Raw genomic sequence first — 18,192 nt, forward strand, 5'->3', positions numbered from 1 at the left:
CCACCCCTGGGGCAGGGCCAAGCACGAACCAATCCCCGCTTAGGCGCCCCTGGGTCCAAACAGCCCAATAGATGTCCATGGCAGGGCGGGGCCTTCCAGCTCGGCCAACGGGCGGACACGTCGGCGTCGCGTGGGACGGGCCCAAGGCGGCGCGGCGGCGCAGGGTGGGGGCGGGAGGTAAACAAGATGGCGGTGGAGTGTTGGGTGCGGAAGGGGGAGGCGGCCCCGGGTGCCCGCGAGTGAGGTGGAGGTACGGACGGCGGCGGCAGCGGGGCCGGGCGGCAACGCGGCCGCCTTGCATGGGCTGGGTCTCAGCCTCGCCCCTCCTGCTCCACGCGCGCGGTGGCAGCGGCTGGGGACGTGCCGCCCGGGCCCCGCTGCCTTGGGAACCCCCTGCCCGGTGTCCGTGGCCTGTTCCGCCTCGGCTGCCTGGTGTCCTACGGGCTCCCCTGCGCTTCGAGGGCTGCAGCGGACGACGTTCGGGGCGGAGAGCGAGCGCCGGCTGCCGTTTGGGTCGGCGGGGTGGGGGGTGTCCGCGAGGCTGCTTGTGGAGGTCCCAGGCCCGCTTGGGGGCTCTCAGGCGGCCCGCTCCGACGGAAGTTGCTCCCTGTGGCAGGAGGGCCCCAGGCGGCCTCCCGGCACACGCACGGGCTGGCCTCAGCGGACCGAGCCGGATAGGAACCTACCACTTTTAGGGGAGCCTTGGACAGTGAGGCTGCCGGAGACGCCCCGGTCCCCAGCGAAGCTTAACTGCCCAGCTTTGGAGGCTCCGGGGCCTGCCCGGGCTCCAGGCGCGGGCTGCGGCTGGCTGGTAATGGGCGACCGGGAGAAGACTTGGCTTGGCCGCGTCCGTTTTTGCCCGAGGGTCTAAAGTCCCTGGAGGATGACCTAGCACTTCACAACCCCACCGGCCTTCCCAGGGTCCCCGTGGACACGCCGGCCCGACCTGGAGTTGGCAGGTCGGGTCGCACTTGCGACGCTGCTCCCCGTCGGATGCCCGGGCCTCGGACCAGGCACGCCTCTTGAACTCACGTTTAGTACAATCGTTTCTTTTCAAAGAAGGGGTTTTCTTTCTCTTTTTTTTTCCTTTTGTGTTTTTGTTGACTTTTTTTTTTTTTTTTTGAGAAGGGAATTTGGGGTAGGGGAGACAAAAAGAAGAATCTGTCACCGGGGTATCCCTAAAGGGGATTAAGGGACCGCCGGTGGTGCGAATCGGATATCTTGAGTCCAGAATGGATGTGGCAGACCCGCAGCAGCTGGGCATGTTTACAGAGGGCGAGCTGATGTCAGTGGGGATGGACACATTCATCCACCGCATCGACTCCACCGAGGTCATCTACCAGCCCCGCCGCAAGCGGGCGAAGCTCATTGGCAAGTACCTGATGGGGGACCTGCTGGGGGAGGGGTCCTACGGCAAAGTGAAGGAGGTGCTGGACTCGGAAACGTTGTGCAGGAGAGCCGTCAAAATCCTCAAGAAGAAGAAGTTGCGGAGGATCCCCAATGGGGAAGCCAACGTGAAGAAGTAAGTGTGAGCTTCTTGGTCTTACCAGCTTTGGGGGTCCCTGAGTGCTCCAGGGTCATCCACCCTCTCTCCCTTCCCTTTCCTCCCTCCCTCCCTCCCTCCCTCCCTTCCTTCCTTCCTTCCTTCCCTTTAGCTGGGCAGATGGCTCCTGCATCCCCCTTATTAGGAAACGTGTCGACGTGCTTAATACTTTCAGGAAGTCAGGCTAGCTTGTTTCAGCTGGGCCCTGGTGCTTTTGTGCTATTGGGAGCTGGTGTCAAAGTTGTCCTCTGCAGGAGTACACCCCTCTCCCTCTCACTCTCCCAGCTGGACAAAGAACTTAGGTGCCCAGTGGAGCCAGCCAGTGTTTGGCCCTGAGAGTTTCTGCCGGGAAAGGCCCTGGAGGCCAGCAGGTTTTCTGTCCCTTGAGCAGCCAGTACTAGCGCCAGGTGAAACAATTTGTTTATCCTCTTGGAGGGGAACCCAGCTGTTGCCAAAAATAATTGTTTGCACCGGCTTATCAGTCAGCAGCAAGGACTTATCCAGTTCCTGCTGGCTTGGCTGTTACATTAGACATCCCTGACTGCAGGCCTGGTGACCCACAGAGGGGAATTGCTTGTGTCCTGCAGAACTTTTTCCATAAATTTTTACATGAATTATGTGCCATCTGCCCCTTAGGCATCCTGGAGGTACCCGGACTGCCAGCAGGAATTCCCCAGGAGCCGTGGGGACCCTGTCTTCCTCCTCCTGCTAGTCTCAGGTTGGGGGCGTTCCTCTTTATTGCCTCAGGGTGGAACCCTGCCCTCCCCACGCCCACTCTCCTCCCAGCCTCCAGGTTCCCAGAAGAGGTTTATCTAACGGGCCAGGAGGCAGGACTGATTGTGACCTTGGACTGTCTGGCTGGCCAGGCCCATACTGGAAGTGCTGCTCACCGCCGCTAGGCTTTCACCTCCCTCCTTCCCACTGGCAGGAGAGCTGAGCAGTTTTCCTTTGCTCTGGAACCACCTGGGGGAGGTGAAAAGAGGGTATGTCAGAGCCTGGTACTCTGAGCAGCACCAGGGTGGGTGGGACAAAGGGCAAGGTTGGCAGTGTTTTGGTGAGGCTTTTTTACTGCCCAGCCTGTGGGCACCAGGTGAGGTGTGTCTGGGCCCCTTGGGGCCAGTTGATCAGTTCTCTGTCCAGGTCTCTTATCTGGGAGGTGGAGTTTGGGCATGAGCCACTGTGTCTTTGGGGAGTCTCAGGGCCCTAAAGGCAAGACACCCTCCTAAGTGACACCTCATCCTCAAGTTTGAATCTCCCACTTGACTGCTGGCCTGAAGTCATGTTTTCTCATTAGAAGTTCACAGGGGGCAGTGTGGCCCTTGGGCAGCCAGATTGCTACCACTGCAGGTTGAGGGCAGTGAGTTCCTGCATTTGGAATGCTGCTCCGGAAATGGACCTCCCTCCTGCTCTCCAGAGTTGTCCTAGTCCTCCTGGCTTCTCTTAGCATCACCCCCCCATCTATCCTGGAATGGGCTCTGGTCTCCTCCTGCCTGGCTGAGTGCTCTGGATGGAGTCGGCACTAGTTCATGACATGTTCTGGTGCTGGCTGCTTAATGTCCTACTGCTGGGCACCTCAGGCCCCCACCTCTCCAGTGCAGCAGCCCGAGGTAGGCAGGGTTTCCAGAGTCCCATCCCAGTGGCTGGGTTCTAGCACCAGTTGATTTGCCTGATTAGTCACCCACCTAAGTCCGCCCCATTAGCAGTCAGGGGCCTCAGGGCCAGCAGGGCCCAGGTCTGCATTCCTGGCCATGATGGGGGACACATTGGGCTGGGCTGAGGGTCCCCCTTTGCTAAGATGTAATGTACCTATGATAAAGGCACCTGTTCAGGAGATGCAGTTTGCACACACCAAGGTCAAGTTAGAGGGCATTTCACCACTCCAGAGCTACCTCATGCTCCACTAGAGACACAAATGACTAGAGCCCAGCTGGGAGCCACAGAGCACTGGCGTCCTGCTCCTGGTTTCCTAAAGGGTCAGCTGAGGTCCCAAGAGCTTATGGAGCACATGGGCATGCGGTGTTGGGGCTACATGGAACCAGTTTTGCAGAGTCTGTGCGAAGGACCAGAGGGGAAGCAGAGGGGAGGCCAGTGGTTGGTGGTCCTCAGCCAACCTGACAATTAGCATAAGGTGTCAGCTGCAGGCAAAGAGCCAGTGCTCAATTTCATTGGCTCAGGCCTGGACCTGGGTGTGGAGGTTCCCCTTTTTGCGGATTCCCTTGGAGTGCTGGGCTGGCTCCTGGATCTCCTTTCTTGAGCCACTGCTCTGTTGTCCCAAGTCTGCAGGAGGGGACTGGGTGGGCCCACCCGATACAGAGCTCTGGTCGCAGGGGAACAGGTGTCAGCTTCTGGGCTGCCCTTGCTGCCAGCCAGCCTGCTGCAAGGGAAAAAGCTTCTTTGTCTGTGAAAGGTTTAATAAACTCCACTGTAGCCACTGCTCTCTTAGAGTGTCCAAAACCTTACAGACAAGCCTCAGTTGGACCAGTTTTTTGTTTTTTTGTTTTCCCCTGAAAGAACAATGTTTGCCCAGGTGGTGGGCAGGTCAGAACGCCCCTCCCTTCGTGGGCTTCCTCTAGGAAGGCTGCTGTGGGTCTGTGCCTCTTGCTTGTTGTAAAACAAGAAAGTTCCCAAAAGCATCAAGTGAAAATAAAAAATTTCTTGTAATTCTCATACCAATGCATCTTGCCTCACTTCCTTTTTTTATTTGTGTTTTCTTACCCTATCCAAGCACTTTCTAATGAAAAGTAAATATATCCTAAGTTATACTTTAAAAAAAAAAGACTATTGATTGATTTTAGAGAGTGAGAAGAAGGGAGAAAAAGAGAAAGAAACATCAATTTGTTGTCCCACTTCTGCATTAATTGGTTGATTCTTGCATGTGCCCTGACCGAGGATCAAACCTGCAACCTTCATGTATAGGGATGACACTCTAACCAAGTGAACTACTCAGCCAGGGCAAGGGTTGTTTTTTTAAAAATTATATGTATTTGTTTTTCCCATAGGCAGTAGTACTTCAAGGATTGAATCCAAAAAAGGCGTCTGGCAGAGTCGAACCCACTCCTTATCGGGGTAACAAGGTTTCTTGCATGTATAGATAGTTCCCTACCAGGTGGGCACACTCTGGAGCACACGTGGTGAGTGGGTCCAGCCGGGCAGGTTGTGCTAAGAGCTGAGGGAAACCCCCAGTACAACTGCACAGATGGCATCTTGCATTCATAGAACACACCACTCATGTGTCATCATATTGCAGTCTTTGTGGGTGTTTTTTTCACCGACTGTTTAGAAACGTGAAACAGTTTCACTCCTGCTCAGGACCGTACAAAGTCATGGGGTGGCCTGCCCTGCAGCCCACACTGACCCGCCTTCCTGTCTCAGGATGCGGCTCTGTCCACAAGGGCCGGGTCTGACCCTCCCTGTGCTGGGGACCTCTGCTGTGTTGGTGGGTTACTTTGTGCCATGTTGTGTGACAAGCTCAAGGGTATGAAGGGCACATTGCCAGAAGTGGAGTTTCTGGGTCAGAGGAAGCGTGCATGAGTGTGATAAGCTGTGTCCAGACCACTGGTCCCTTGCATCTCTGTCACATTGCCATCTCTTGTCTTTTGAGTGTGGTTTCTGTTATGTGTCTGCTGTCTGTGTTAGGACGGTAACGTAGTATGATGTGCTTGGCTTCTTTTCCCCTGCTGCCCCCTATGTGGCTGGGTCCTCAGTGAAGGGGTGTTAGCTCTGGGAGCAAACACTCAGTGTCCCTGTAAGGCCTGGCAAGACTGGGAGCACCTTGCAGTGATTGACAGGTACTTGGATCTGGATGTTGCATAGTTGTGGTTTTAACACGTTGAGAACCAGAATCCTGGACTTTGTTGGCTTTTATTTTTGTCCCAAGTGGCCTCTACAAGGTCCCAGTACCTGCTGGGTTGCCAGCCCCCCTTGGTATTGGGAAGGATTCCACTGTGAGCCCAGACTGGCCTGCTGCCAGGGGCAACAAAAAACAGCAAGAGGGCACAGCCCATCTGCTGGGGCTCACCTGCACTGAATGTTCTGAGGGCCTCCCTCTTTGCCTGGTCCTTTCCTGACCAGGGAAGGGGAGAGGGAGGGGAGAACTCTGAGATGCATTGGGAACCTGCAGCACCGGGCCAGGGTACATGTGGGATTCTGGCTCCTCGCCTGTGAGTGTGTTGGGAATCTCAGCCGATGCTGCACTTTATCTTGCATCCATCCATCCTGTGGCTGAACTTTAGTTTATTTCTTTTAACAGCTTTATTGAGCTATAATTTATGTAGCATAAAACTCACCCTATTAATGTATAATTCAGTGGCATTTAGTACTTTCACAGATTGTGGAACCCTCACTACTAACCATTCCAGAACATTCCATCACCCCAAAAGAAGCCCCATCTCTATCATCACTTACCCTCATCCTTCTCTCCCAGCTCTTGACAACCGTGAACCCACTTCTGGTCTCTGTGGCTGTGCCTATTCTGGACATTTGACATAAATGGAGTCACATGCTGTGTGGCCTTTTGTGTTTGGCTTTTCTCACTGAGGATCTTGTGTTTAGGGTCCATCCATGTTGTAGCGAGTATCAGTGTTTCACTCCTTTTTGTGACTGAGTAGTAATCCACTGTGTGGATGGACACATTCTGTTTATTCATCATTTGTCTGTCAATAGGCATTTGGGTTGTTTCTGCTCCTTGGCTGTTATGAACCCTGTTGCTGTGAGTGTTTACGTACAAGTGTTTGTGTTGCCCTGCACTTACAGCAAATTTCCCCGTTTAAGTCCCTCTCCCACCTCTGAGGGCCCCTTACTGTGTGTTTAGAAATCTCGGTAGAAGGACAAGGAGGTAACGGGATCTTGCTCAGTGTCCCTCTGCCAGAGCTGCCTTCAGCCCTGGACCTGCCCCCCATGTGGAGGGGAACAAGGTGGGGGAGTTCGAGCAGTGGCTGTGGCGAGGCTCTGTCGCCCCTGCTTATTCCGTGTGTTTTGGCCTCAGCATGGAGGTGGCCACCTTCTGTTTCTCTAAAGCTTTGACCCTGGCTTTCCAATTTCTCTTCCGTTAATCAGAGTCACGGAACAGTCCACTTTGCTTGGGCATTGTCCATGGGCAGGTCCAGAGGAGCAGAGGCAGCCTGCCTAACCTGGAAGGCACCACTTCCTCACCTTTACTTCCTGCATCCTGGCTGGGCACTTCGCCTTTCCTTTTTCTTTAAATATTGTTCTCATTTTCTGGCCAGAGAAGCAGCTCGTAGGAGCGGTTGACAAGGTAGAGACCCCTCTGTGCTCTCAAGGCCACTGCAGTAATGGTTTTCCTGGCCACATCCTGCTTTCTGTGGTAGGCAGCTCAGGTCATGCTGATGGCACGTCTCCAGTTCCCTTGCCCGAGGTGCTGTTGGCACTCGTGCTTCTGCCACTGGGGGCATGTGGTTCCCACTGCCCCATCTCTGCGAAGCTGGATGTGTGTCCATTCTTTCCTGGTGTGTGAGTGATGGAACTTCCATGTTTACACAGAGTGCTTTGATCCTGGTACTGGACAAATGAATACTCTCCCCACAGTGAGGTTAAGTCGATGGGCCCCCCTTCTTTAAGCATGCACACACTTTATTGGTGTCAGCAGGAGCACCGAGCTGTCTCACTGCAGAGGACAGGGTGCTATCATCTGCTGAGTGTCAGACTTCGTCCTGACTCTAAGCAGAGTGGAGCACAGCCTAGGAGATGGGTCCTGGGTGATCTTCAGATGCAGGGATGCAGAACTGTGGGCGGGTCTTTATCAGTGAGGACCTGGGGTGTGCTCCCCAAAGCCCCCCAGTTAGCAGTGGTAGATGCTGCTCCCAACACAGCCACACAGTTTTGTGGGCTGTCTGTGCCTAGGTTAGAAAGGCATTTCTGGGGTTGGGCAGTCAGACATGGGGAGCTCCACCATAGGCTCCCCGTTCCTGCTGCCCCTGCTCCCAAAGGCCCATGTCATCTGTAGATTGACACGTGGGTGATTTCTGGACCCAGCCCTTGTCACAAGCCAACAGGTGTGCCAGGTTGTCAGTGGCGCCTCAGTGTCCATTCTAACGAAGCAGGTTGCGTCGTTTTTCTTGCAGGGCTGCAGAGTGCTGGGAGAGGAAGGAAGTCCTTATGAGATGCCAGAGGACGGGCGTGGCCTCATCTTACTGTGTGACAGTCCCATCTCTGGGGCCCTCTGTAAGCCCAGTTCCACACACAATGGTCACTCATGCCAACCTTGCTCTACTGTTCCTGTGTGTGGTCTCTTGCAAAACAAATTGTTCATCTTCAGTTGAAATGTATAACAAGTGTCCTGATTGCATTGTCCCTGTCCAGGCCCCACCAGCTAGTTGTCCCTGTGCAAACTGGTAACAACTGAAGGGGCAGTGGCAGAGCCTACCAGTCCTCCTGGTGCCTAAGAGCTGGTGTGTCCTATGCACAACACCCAAGAGCAAGCTCCACATTCCATTGCACAGAGGGCTTGGCTAATGCTCTGTCCTCTCTCCAGGGAAATTCAGCTACTGCGGAGGTTGCGGCACAAAAACGTCATCCAGCTAGTGGATGTACTGTACAATGAGGAGAAGCAGAAGATATATCCTTCGGGGTCAGGGTGGGCAGATACGGGTCATGACGCCCATGCGTCTGTTTTCCCAGTTATTCCTGAACTAGCTCGGGTCCCCGTTTGCTCTGTGGCTTCAGTGGGAGTACTGAGTCTGGAGAAAAGACGCTTTTGAGCCTCAACGTGGGTGACCCCATGTTTACGTGCCCCCATGGCGGGCACACCACCTGGGTCTGGTATTTGGTCCTCGCCTGCTGAGGCCAGAGGTATCACTCTGGAATGCAGGAGTGTCTTTGGCCTTTGCCCTTCATTGAGTGGGACAGGCTCCCTCTCTCCAAAACGTGTGGCTCTGACTGACTCTAGCTCAGGGGTGCCAAACTCATTTTCACTGGGGACCACATTAGCCTCGTCGTTGCCTTCAAAGGGCCAAATGTAATTTCAGCTCCTTAACAGTTAAGGGGTACTTACAATTATACAGTTCTAAAATTATTTCAGCTCTTTGAAGGCAAGTGCAAGGCTAATGTGGGCCCCAGTGAACATGAGTTTGACACCCCTGCTTTAGCTCCTGGAAGCAAGCGCATGAGGGCTCCGGGTCCTTCCAAGAAGTCCCATGTCCTTCCACAAGTGCCTGTCACCAACTCACTGGTGCAGTGACAGGGTTCCTAGCATGTGGCTCCTCTCTGTCCACGTGGTGGAGACACAGCCAAGAGTAGGGGTTTTGGCCTGACCCTGGGCTGCCTGGCCCTGCAGCCTTGCACCTCTAGCCCCGTTCCTACTGGCCTGAGACACGCAGCCACTTCCGGTCTCTCCTGTACCAGCTGCCTGTGGTCTCCTACCAGCACCTTCCAGGGCCTTCTTCCCAGCTTTCCCCAGGGACAGGTCCTGCCTGGGGTGGAGTCTTGGCTGGGCTGTGGTTTCCTTAGCACTGCACGTATATGGTCATGGAATACTGCGTGTGCGGCATGCAGGAGATGTTGGACAGTGTGCCCGAGAAGCGGTTCCCTGTGTGCCAGGCTCATGGGTGAGTGTGTGCTGCCAGGCCTCATGGCTGCCCCTCTGTCCTGCCTTGTCACTCACAGGCCCAAGGGCTTCAAAGGCTCAGTCCTGTGTTTCAGCTTTTTCTGATTACTAATGAAATGATGGCTCAAGTGTACTTTAAAACTCAAGAGTTTGGGGGGTCTGGTTTGCAGCACCCCAGGCAGGTTGCCCCTCTGTGCGCATCCCCTATGCCAGTATGCCTGCTCCAGAGGCTTTGAGACCTCCTGGTCCTCAGGAAGCCCCTGACAATGGCCTGTACTGCTGCTGGCTGGCTGGCCCTCCTGAAGTATCATCCCCCTTCCTTGCTGCAGGACCAGCTGGCCTGTGGCGTGAGTGGAAGGCTGGCAGGGTGAGCCTGGGTCCCTGGCCCCAGGGACGGCTCCAGGGGGGCTATATGGCCATGTCTGTGTCAGAGCAACTGGGGAGGGGGTATTGTTACACATGCCTTGATGTGATGGGTAGAGTGAGGAAAGGCTGCCTGGTGGGGAAAGGCAGGAAGGAAGCTGGGGAGCCCTTCTGTGTCCTCCCCAGGAGGCTTGGGTAAGGGTGACTGAAGCCCTCAGGGGCCTAGGAGTGGCTCAGCCTCACCTGTGGCCTGTGGTTCCCAGAGGAGCCTCCTGCCCTGTCATTTCTCTGTTTTCTGGCCCTGGTGGCTCCCAAGCTATGGCCTCTTTGGTTTTGCTGGGTGACCCCAGGTGGCCCTTGTGTCCTGCAGGTACTTCTGCCAGTTGGTGGATGGTCTGGAGTATCTGCACAGCCAGGGCATTGTGCATAAGGACATCAAGCCGGGCAATCTGCTGCTTACCACCAGTGGCACACTTAAGATCTCTGACCTGGGTGTCGCCGAGGTAGGACCCAAGGACATGGTGGGGGCAGGGCAGTCCCCAAGGCCACTTCCTTAGGCTATCTGGCTCTGTTATAGGCCTTGCACCCTTTCGCTGAGGACGACACGTGTAGGACGAGCCAGGGCTCCCCAGCGTTCCAACCACCTGAGATTGCCAATGGCCTAGACACCTTTTCCGGCTTCAAGGTGGACATCTGGTCGGCTGGGGTTACCCTGTAAGTGACCATGGGCTGTGGCTCCCTCTTTTGCCCACCCTGCTCGGGCTTCAGGCTTCCGGATCCTGCCCCTCTTGAGGTGGTTGAGCGAGGGGCAGCCATGGGGCTGGGGCTAGCAGCCCCTGTGGGTGGGACTGAAGGTTTTGTCCCCCTTAGTTGTCAAGTGCCCCGTTTGTCTTTATTCTCATCAGTTGACACCTAGCCACACTCGTCTTGTGGGCACCTTCTGTCCTGACGCTTCATACTGGGAATTCTCAGACACAGCAAGTCGAAAGCATTGTTCAGCCAACCACTGTGTGCCTCCTTCCTGTGCCCCTGCCCCCATTCTGCCCCACTGGTCTGCTGGCCTGTCAAGGCGTGTCCCTGAGCACTTCTGAATAATAGCATTGGTGGGCCCTTCCGAGTTCCCTGGAACTCTGTTCACTCCTGAAGTGGTGGTACTTGTGCTCCAGATGCTTGGGCACAGCTCTCCATTGAGAACCTTTGTCTACCACCCTGCTACAGGGCAGCTGCAAGTTGGGCATTTGTATTTCATTGAGAGAACTCACATAGCATGTGACCCATCCTTTTTTTTTTTTTTTTTAAGATTTTATTTATTTTTAGAGAGAGGGGAAAGGAGGGAGAAAGAGCATAAGAGAAACATCAGTCAGTTGCCTCTCTCAAGGCCCCATCATGTGCCCTGACTGGAATCAAACTGGCATCCCTTTGGTCTGCAGGCCGGTTGGTGCTCAACCCACTCAGTACCAGCCAGGGGGACCCACCCTTTAAAGTACATATACAGTCAAGTAGTTTCCAGTGTTTTCAGTGGTGTAGCCACCACCCTTTTATTCCAGGTCGCTCCCGACCCCCAGTGTGAGGTCCTACAGGTGGGGGTGGTCTGAGGTTTCTGTGCCAGGTGGGTTTTGGGCCAGGGCTGCAGGACAAGCCCCGACTGACTGGGCCTCTGTCCTTCCCCTCGGGGGCGAAGCTACAACATCACAACAGGCCTGTACCCCTTCGAGGGGGACAACATCTACAAGTTGTTTGAGAACATCGGGAAGGGGGACTACACGATCCCAGGCGACTGCGGCCCCCCACTCTCGGACCTGCTGAAAGGTGAGGCCCTCAGGATGGTGACCGACCATGGGCCCTGGGGAGGGGTAGGACATGGGTCTTTTGAAGGTGGGTGGGGGCATGGCTCTCCTTGGGGTGTAGAGAGCAGCTGAGTCCAGGAAATGCTCTCACACCCCACTCCCCAAATGGTGAGGAACCCAGCCTGCCTGCCCGGGTCACTGTCCTCCTCTGCATTTCCCTGTCAGTGCAGCAGGTGGTGCTGTCAGTCTACACCATGGCTGTATAGGTGTGGGCAGGTGGCTGGGAGCCCCAGCTGGCAGCCTGAGGTCCAGCTGTAGTGAGTTTGGATCAGACACTTTATGAGGATGTTGCACACCCAGCTTGTGACCAGTATGTAAGATTTATCAGTTCAGTACTGTCTCAGCTTCTTTTTCTGCCCTTAGTCGTCATGCTCTGGTTTGTGACTGACGTTACATCCTGTCCTCATTGGATGCTTAGTCAGTATCTGGACTTAGTTTGGGGCACAACTGGAAAGATCAAGTTATGTTTCCAAGCTGCTCTAAATACACTTTTTCAGTTTCCCAGTAACTGAGTCAAGCTGGTTCTTACATGCAAGTTCATTCAATGCTTCAAAGGTGGAATTGGGCTCCTGATGCTGAGTGCAGGCCTGGCTGGCCACCCTAGGACTTCAAGGAAAATGGCCAGCTCTGGGGACACTGCTCTGGGAATGTGGGAAGGAGTGAGCAGTCAGGAAGCAGTCTTCCTGTTTCAGAAGGGCCCCCAGATCGAGGCTGGCCTGGCTTTTTTCCATCCCCAGTCCTTCATGAACTCTCCCAAGAGTGCTCATGGGCTACAGCAGCCTTTTGCAGGGAGGGTTGTAGACAACATCCCACCCTCTGGTGTGCCTGGAGCTTGGTCTTCGACCTCCATTCACCAGGCTTTTTCCATGACAAAGGTTTCAGTTTTGCTGAGGGGCAGGTGTTGTGAGTTTGCCTTCCCTGGACAAGTGTCAGTTAACATTTTCTCTACGTGAGCTCGTGTCCCTTGCAGGTTGACCTTTACTTCCCGTACCCTCATTGATGCCTGAAATGGCCCCATGTGGGGTGATGACATGGCAGAGGACATCCCTGTCCCCAGATGCAGGCAGGGAAGCACCATCCCTTACTCTACCTGCCAGCTAGGGCATGTGGGCTCTGTCTGCCTCCTCCTCCATTGCAGTTGGGTCTAGCTGAGTGGTCAGCCTGGAGGTTCTCCCATCAGCTGGGGTGGTGGGCAGTGTCCCTGTGAGTTCTAGAGTCACCCTGGCTCTGAGTTCTGGTGTTTCAGATCCCCTAGGCATGCTGGGAGGGGACATTGGTGGCAGCTGTACCAAGGTGTGGAGAGCTGGTGACAGAGACAGGGAGGGGGGAAACAGAAGCTTGTAGGGGCCTCCCAGCCCCCTGAGCAACCACCATGTCCTTTCCTGTCCCCACAACACTGAGACCTTCAACTCTGAGCCTCAGCTCCCAAAATTGCTGCTGTTTTCTAAGCACAAATCTGCCCTTCTTTGGCGGGTGTTCAGAGCTTAGCTCTCTGTCCTCTCCCCTCTGCATCATGCTCAGGAGGCACAACTCTGTCCTCCCACAGAGAAGGGAGCAGGAAATGCAGGGAACAAGATGTAGGGGCAGCAGAAACCGCAGCTCTGGGGTCCCCTGCAACCTGAGTATGGTGTTGCCACCCTGGCTGGGTGGGCCGTGGGCCAGTCTTGCCTTTTTCAAGTGATTATCTTGGTATGGAATTGTCTAGTAGGGTACCTGTCCCTTGGGCACATGAACACCCATGATGTGCTGCCCTTGCTGCTATTTCCAGGGCCGTGGGCTCCTGGCTAGAATCACTAATCACCAGCTTTACTGTCTTTTGCTGGCTGGGCACTTGCAGAGGTGGATCCATGCTTCCTCATCCTCAAGCATGTGGACAGCAGATCCAAGACCTGTGGGCTGGGGCTGCGGCCTGCCTGGCCTGCTCTGGTCTCGTTTTGGAAAGCAGTCTCTCCTCCTTGTCTTCGCAGCCACACTGCCTATGGCTTTGCAATTTTCCACAGGTGGCTGCATGTGGCCTTGGTGCCTGGACTGCCCTGTGTCCCCATAGTATAGGGCCCTGGATCTGCGAGGGCCACACAGTTACAGGCCCAGCACTACTGGAGAGCACCAGGCAGGCGGGGCAGAGCTGGACAGGGGCCTGTGCTGACTCCCCCATGGTCTCCTCCTCAGGGATGCTGGAATATGAGCCAGCCAAGAGGTTTTCCATCCAGCAGATCAGGCAGCACAGGTGAGTGTACCCAGGTGCCTGGCTGAGTGGGGCCTGTATGGGGAGCTGGGTGCTCCAGGCTGTCCTGATGTACCGGCTTCTGTAGCTGGTTCCGGAAGAAGCACCCACCAGCCGAGGAGCCGGTGCCCATCCCACCAAGCTCAGACTGCAAGGACCGGTGGCGCAGTATGACTGTGGTGCCCTACCTGGAGGACCTTCACGGCTGTGCTGACGATGAGGGGGACGAGGACCTCTTTGACATCGAGGACGACATCATCTACACTCAGGACTTCACCATGCCTGGTGAGTCTGGCAGCAATGGTGGTTCATAGCCCAGCCTGGATGTCCCCAACATCCCCAAACCCTCAGGGCAGGCCCACCCATGCCATCACAAGCCCAGGGGCCTGCTGGGGTGCACAGACAGCCGTGGGTGGACTGGCACCCCTTCCCCTACAGGAGCAGGTGGGGCCCTAGAGGGCAGAGGCTGTACAGGCTCTCCCTGTATAAGTTCCACAGACCACACTTCATCCTGAGGGGTCCAGTGGCCCTCCTGACCCTGCCTCCTGCCCTGACGAGTGGCCTTGCTTCCCCAGGTGGCGAGGAGGCGTCTGAGGCAGGGCTTATAGAGGAGCAAAGCACCCAGCAGAGCCAGTGCCCAGACCTTTCTGCAGAGGAAGCTGAGGCCGGGGGCACACAGGAGCTCGAGGAGGAGCTCCATGCTTAGCGTAGCCACCATGCCCGCCTGGGCTGTAGGGGCCAGGCCGAACACCTCCCACGGGCCCACACTGACCCTGTCCGGGTGTCGGAGGGAGGCTGGGCAGTTTTCCTTGTGGCTGGTTGTATTCCCTTGCAACCTTCATGGTTCTGTGATGTTTGGGTACTGGTTCTGCAGTCCCCATCATAAAGGGTTGCCCAATGTGTGTGCGTGTGGGAGGGGGTGATGCTTATGTTCTCTCCCTGGCTGTCAGCCTGATGGTAGGTTTTTGTTTTGTTAAAAATTGATTTTTTGTTTTTAGAGGGAGAGAAGCGTGATTTGTTGTTTCACTTTTTTATGCATTCATTGGTGGGTTTTGGGTTTTTTTTTAAGATTTTATATAGTTATTTTTAGAGAGAGGAGAAGGGAGGGAAAAAGAGAGGGAAAGAAACATCAATGTGCGGTTGCCTCTCACACGCCCCCTATTGGGGACCCGGCCCACAACTGAGGCACGTGCCCTGACTGGGAATCGAACCAGTGACTCTTTGGTTCATAGGCTGACAATGCACTGAGCCACACCAGCCAGGACCATTGGTGGATTCTTGTGTGTGCCCTGACAGGGGATTGGACCCACAGCCTTGGGGTATCAGCATAACACTCTAACCAACTGAGCTACCTGCCAGGGCCGGGTGGTGGGTTTTTATTGTAGATAGAACCAGTGTGCAGCGGTAGCCTGCAGGGTGGGCAGGACCACAGGAGCTGTGTCCCTGGTAGAGCTGGGCAGGGTCCAGATCCTGTGGTTCTGGGGTCTGTGATGCTCATTGTAGCCAGCCACAGGGTCAGCTTAGACCTGGTGCCCTAGGGTCTCAAGTCACTGTGGCTTTGGCTTAGCCATTTTCCTGTGGGGTTGGTCCTGGGGCCTGGAGTGCCTGGAGGCGATACATGCGTGGTGCTCTGGCCTGGGAGACCTGGCTGCAATCCAGTCCTAGATCTAAGGCCTCTTAGACCCTCTGTCCCCTCCTTCCCCTTCACAGAACAGGAATGAGGTGTCCTCCCTCAGAGGCACTGGGACCTGTGACAGGTTACAGGCAGCTGGATGTCATCCTCACTAGCAGCACCTGGGTGTCAGCCACACCAGTAGGCAGTCTGTTGTCCTAGCAAGGCTGAGTGAGGATTCTCACAGGTTCCTGCAGCTGGCACCTAAGCACCCTTCAGGCCTGTGTGAGAGGCCAGGGTGAGGCCAGGGTGGCCTTTCCCCAGTGGGGATTCCCAGTCTGGGAATGTCCTCTGGGCTATGTCAGGCATCCACTTCTTTCTGACCTGCTGCGGGCCAGTGACGGGCTGTACTAGGGCCAAGACCTGTCACACTCAGGGTCACCCTCGGAGGCCCTCAGCTGTCCACACCATGGAGGTCCTGCCACCCACCCTGAGAGGTGAGCCTTGGACCAGCCAGTCGCTGCCTGTACAGTGCCTTGAGGGTGAGTGGGGCAGGTCTCCGATGCTGTGCTGATGGCTGGACTCCAGGTCATCCTTGCAGAGACCTCCTGACATGCTCTGTCTAGCAGGATCCTGTGAGGAGGGGTGAGCTCTGACCTGGGCACACATGGGTGGGTGTGGCAAGTCGGAAGCCACTGGTTGGGCTCTGGACATGCTTGGCAGAGAGGGGGCTCTGCTGGAAAGAGTTGGGGGCCCCAGGCACCTGAGGGCAGTTTCCCACCAATGTCGCAGGAGGGTAGGCCGGGTTTCAGTGTGCACTGGCTGAGCTTCGTGGGCCCCTCCCTGCAGGCCCCCTCTGTCTCAGTGAGTACAGAAGTGAAGCCCCAGGCCCATGGCCCCCAGGACGCCTCGAGGGTGAGGGTGGGGTCATGGTAGGTCTCTGACTCTGATCCCTTCATCCCAATGGGCTTTTTTGGGAGAGACACAGCTGGCCTGAGCCCAACCCCTCCCAGGTCCCCCATGTGCCAGCAAGGTGTGGCCTCGGAACAGATGAGAGGGCTGAGGCTCTCAACCTTGTCCCAGGACCCTGATCCTTAACCAGGTGTCTGGGTCTTGCCCTGGCTGGCTAGCCAGCTTGAGACCAGCTCTCCTTCTACCTGGGTGAGGGCCCCTGCAGACAAGACCTGGGTGGGACAGGTGGGGTCATGCCTGGGGAACTGGGTGACTGTGTGGGGGGTCCAGGGCCCCCATTAGCCTACACTTGTCCTCCCCCTCCTAGGACAAATCCCAGAAGAGGAGGCCAGTCAGAATGGACAGAGCTGGGGCCTGTCCAAGACCATGTGCATGAATGGTACCGATTCGGCGCAGCTGAGCACCAAATCAAGGGCAGAGCGCCGGGCTAGTGCTGTCTCCAACCCTGCCCGCAAGGCCTGTTCTGCCAGTGGCAAGATCCGTCGGCTTTCGGCCTGCAAGCAGCAGTGAGGGCGGTTGGCTGTAGGTGGGCCACAGCGGGGATGGCAGGGGTGGGCAGGAATAAGCATTGCCCGAACTTAGCCAAGTCACCCTTGTGGCCATGGCTGACCAGGTCCAGTTCTGCCCTTTGAAGTCCTGTCAGTTTGTGATCATTGCTACCAGGGTTGGGGGCAGAGGCCACTTCTGTAGGACACCAGCCACTTGGAAAGTGGGTCCCCTGTGCCAGAGGAATGCCAGGGGCAGGGTGGTGGGGAGCGGCAGGGGTCTAGCTGGGGCTATAATTCTGGTTCCTCCTTCCCCTTCCTATCCCTGGCTACCCCAGTTCAGGAAGTGCGGATCAGGCCCCAGAGGTGCTGGAGATCCTGTCACCTGCTCAGGACATGGGCATGGGGTGTAGGCCGGAGGCAGCAGCTGCCCAGCCACGGGGCCCAAGTCCGCAAAGCTTACCCTGGCCTCTTCAGGTGTCTGACAGCCCTGTGGGACTGGGCCTCAAGTTTCCCTGCCCTGTGAGTGGGCCCCAGGGTGGGGATGCCCCCAGAAAATGCAAGCATATTTGCTGGCCTGAAATTGACACACCTTCTGTCCATCTGCAGCCCATCTCTGAGAGTCCTGGCCAGGTGCCATTGGCCCGGGTCCTCCTCAGTCTTCCCGACGACTGCTGGCCCACTGCCCACCATCCAGGAAGGCCACTGCCATACCCTTCGTGCTGACCACCCTTCAGGAAGCCAGGGGGTCCTGGAGGGCTGTGGCTGGGGAACAGCAGAGACTGGGGTCTACCCGCCTCCTCCCAGTTGTGGGCCGTGGACACAACCTCCGGTTGACTTTGCAATCCCGTGCTGGGCCCTTTCCTGGCCAGGGGAGGGTGAGGCCAGGCCATGGGCCCCGCACAGACCTCGCCATGCACTTTACGTTTAGACTACTGGTTCTCGCCCCACTTCTCTTTACTTTGCTACACAGCACCTCCCACACCTAGTAATGTGTTCAAACTGCGGTCAAGTGGGGTGGACTTAAATGGGTAGATGGGCCTGCCCACTGAGACGCATGCCCAGTGCCCTTGGGAGCCAGGTGGCTGCCTTGTTTTTGTTGCTTGGTTGGTTCCTTTTCCTTTTTTTTTTTTTTTAAGAAAAAATAAAACTGGTCAGTTTGAGCTGTGGTTGTGAGGGGTGTTTGGAAATTGTCGGGTGGCAAGATGTGCTATCAGGTGTCATCCGAGTCTGTGCCTGGGGCCCCTCCGTGGGTCCCACAGTGCAGGGGCTGGCCGAGGTATTCAGGTCTCGCTCTCAGTGCATGGAGGTCCTGGGCCTCCATGGGGGTCTTCTGCCACACTGGGTCTCTGTGCTCTTGTACTGGCAACCTTGCCTCTCCAAAGCTGAATAGGCTCTTGGGCTCAGCCCTAAGGTCTACAGCTCCACAGCACAGGGGCCAAGTGTGACGGCAGAATCCTGGCCCTTTTCCCCAAGGCCTCTGCTCCTAGGTCCCCAGAGAAAACTCAGAGCAAACAAGAGTATGCAGTAAATATTTATAGTCAACCAGAAAACAAGAAATTCCATCACTGAATGGTACACAGAC

General features: G+C 56.0%; 1 protein-coding gene across 5 annotated transcripts; it reads left to right on the forward strand.

Moving 5' to 3' along the window:
- Positions 1 to 152: 152 nt before the first annotated feature.
- Positions 153 to 17,770, forward strand: STK11 (serine/threonine kinase 11). 5 transcript variants are annotated; one of them, XM_045830871.1, is made up of 10 exons: positions 154 to 1,522; positions 8,034 to 8,117; positions 9,016 to 9,105; positions 9,838 to 9,970; positions 10,045 to 10,181; positions 11,149 to 11,276; positions 13,484 to 13,541; positions 13,627 to 13,823; positions 16,430 to 16,628; positions 17,217 to 17,770. In XM_045830871.1, exons 1-10 carry the CDS (start codon positions 1,233 to 1,235, stop codon positions 17,536 to 17,538), a joined length of 1,638 nt encoding a protein of 545 aa, XP_045686827.1. In that variant the 5' UTR covers positions 154 to 1,232; the 3' UTR covers positions 17,539 to 17,770. The 5 variants fall into 5 exon arrangements, with proteins under 5 accessions (XP_045686831.1, XP_045686828.1, XP_045686827.1 ...); XM_045830874.1 differs by having other exon boundaries at positions 16,430 to 16,644; positions 17,217 to 17,355; XM_045830873.1 differs by having other exon boundaries at positions 16,430 to 16,648; positions 17,217 to 17,349.
- The last annotated feature ends 422 nt before the right edge of the window (positions 17,771 to 18,192 follow it).

The sequence above is a fragment of the Phyllostomus hastatus genome, unplaced genomic scaffold (assembly GCF_019186645.2).
Source record: "Phyllostomus hastatus isolate PE091 unplaced genomic scaffold, TTU_PhHast_1.1 phas_contig_159, whole genome shotgun sequence".
Lineage (NCBI taxonomy): Eukaryota > Metazoa > Chordata > Mammalia > Chiroptera > Phyllostomidae > Phyllostomus > Phyllostomus hastatus.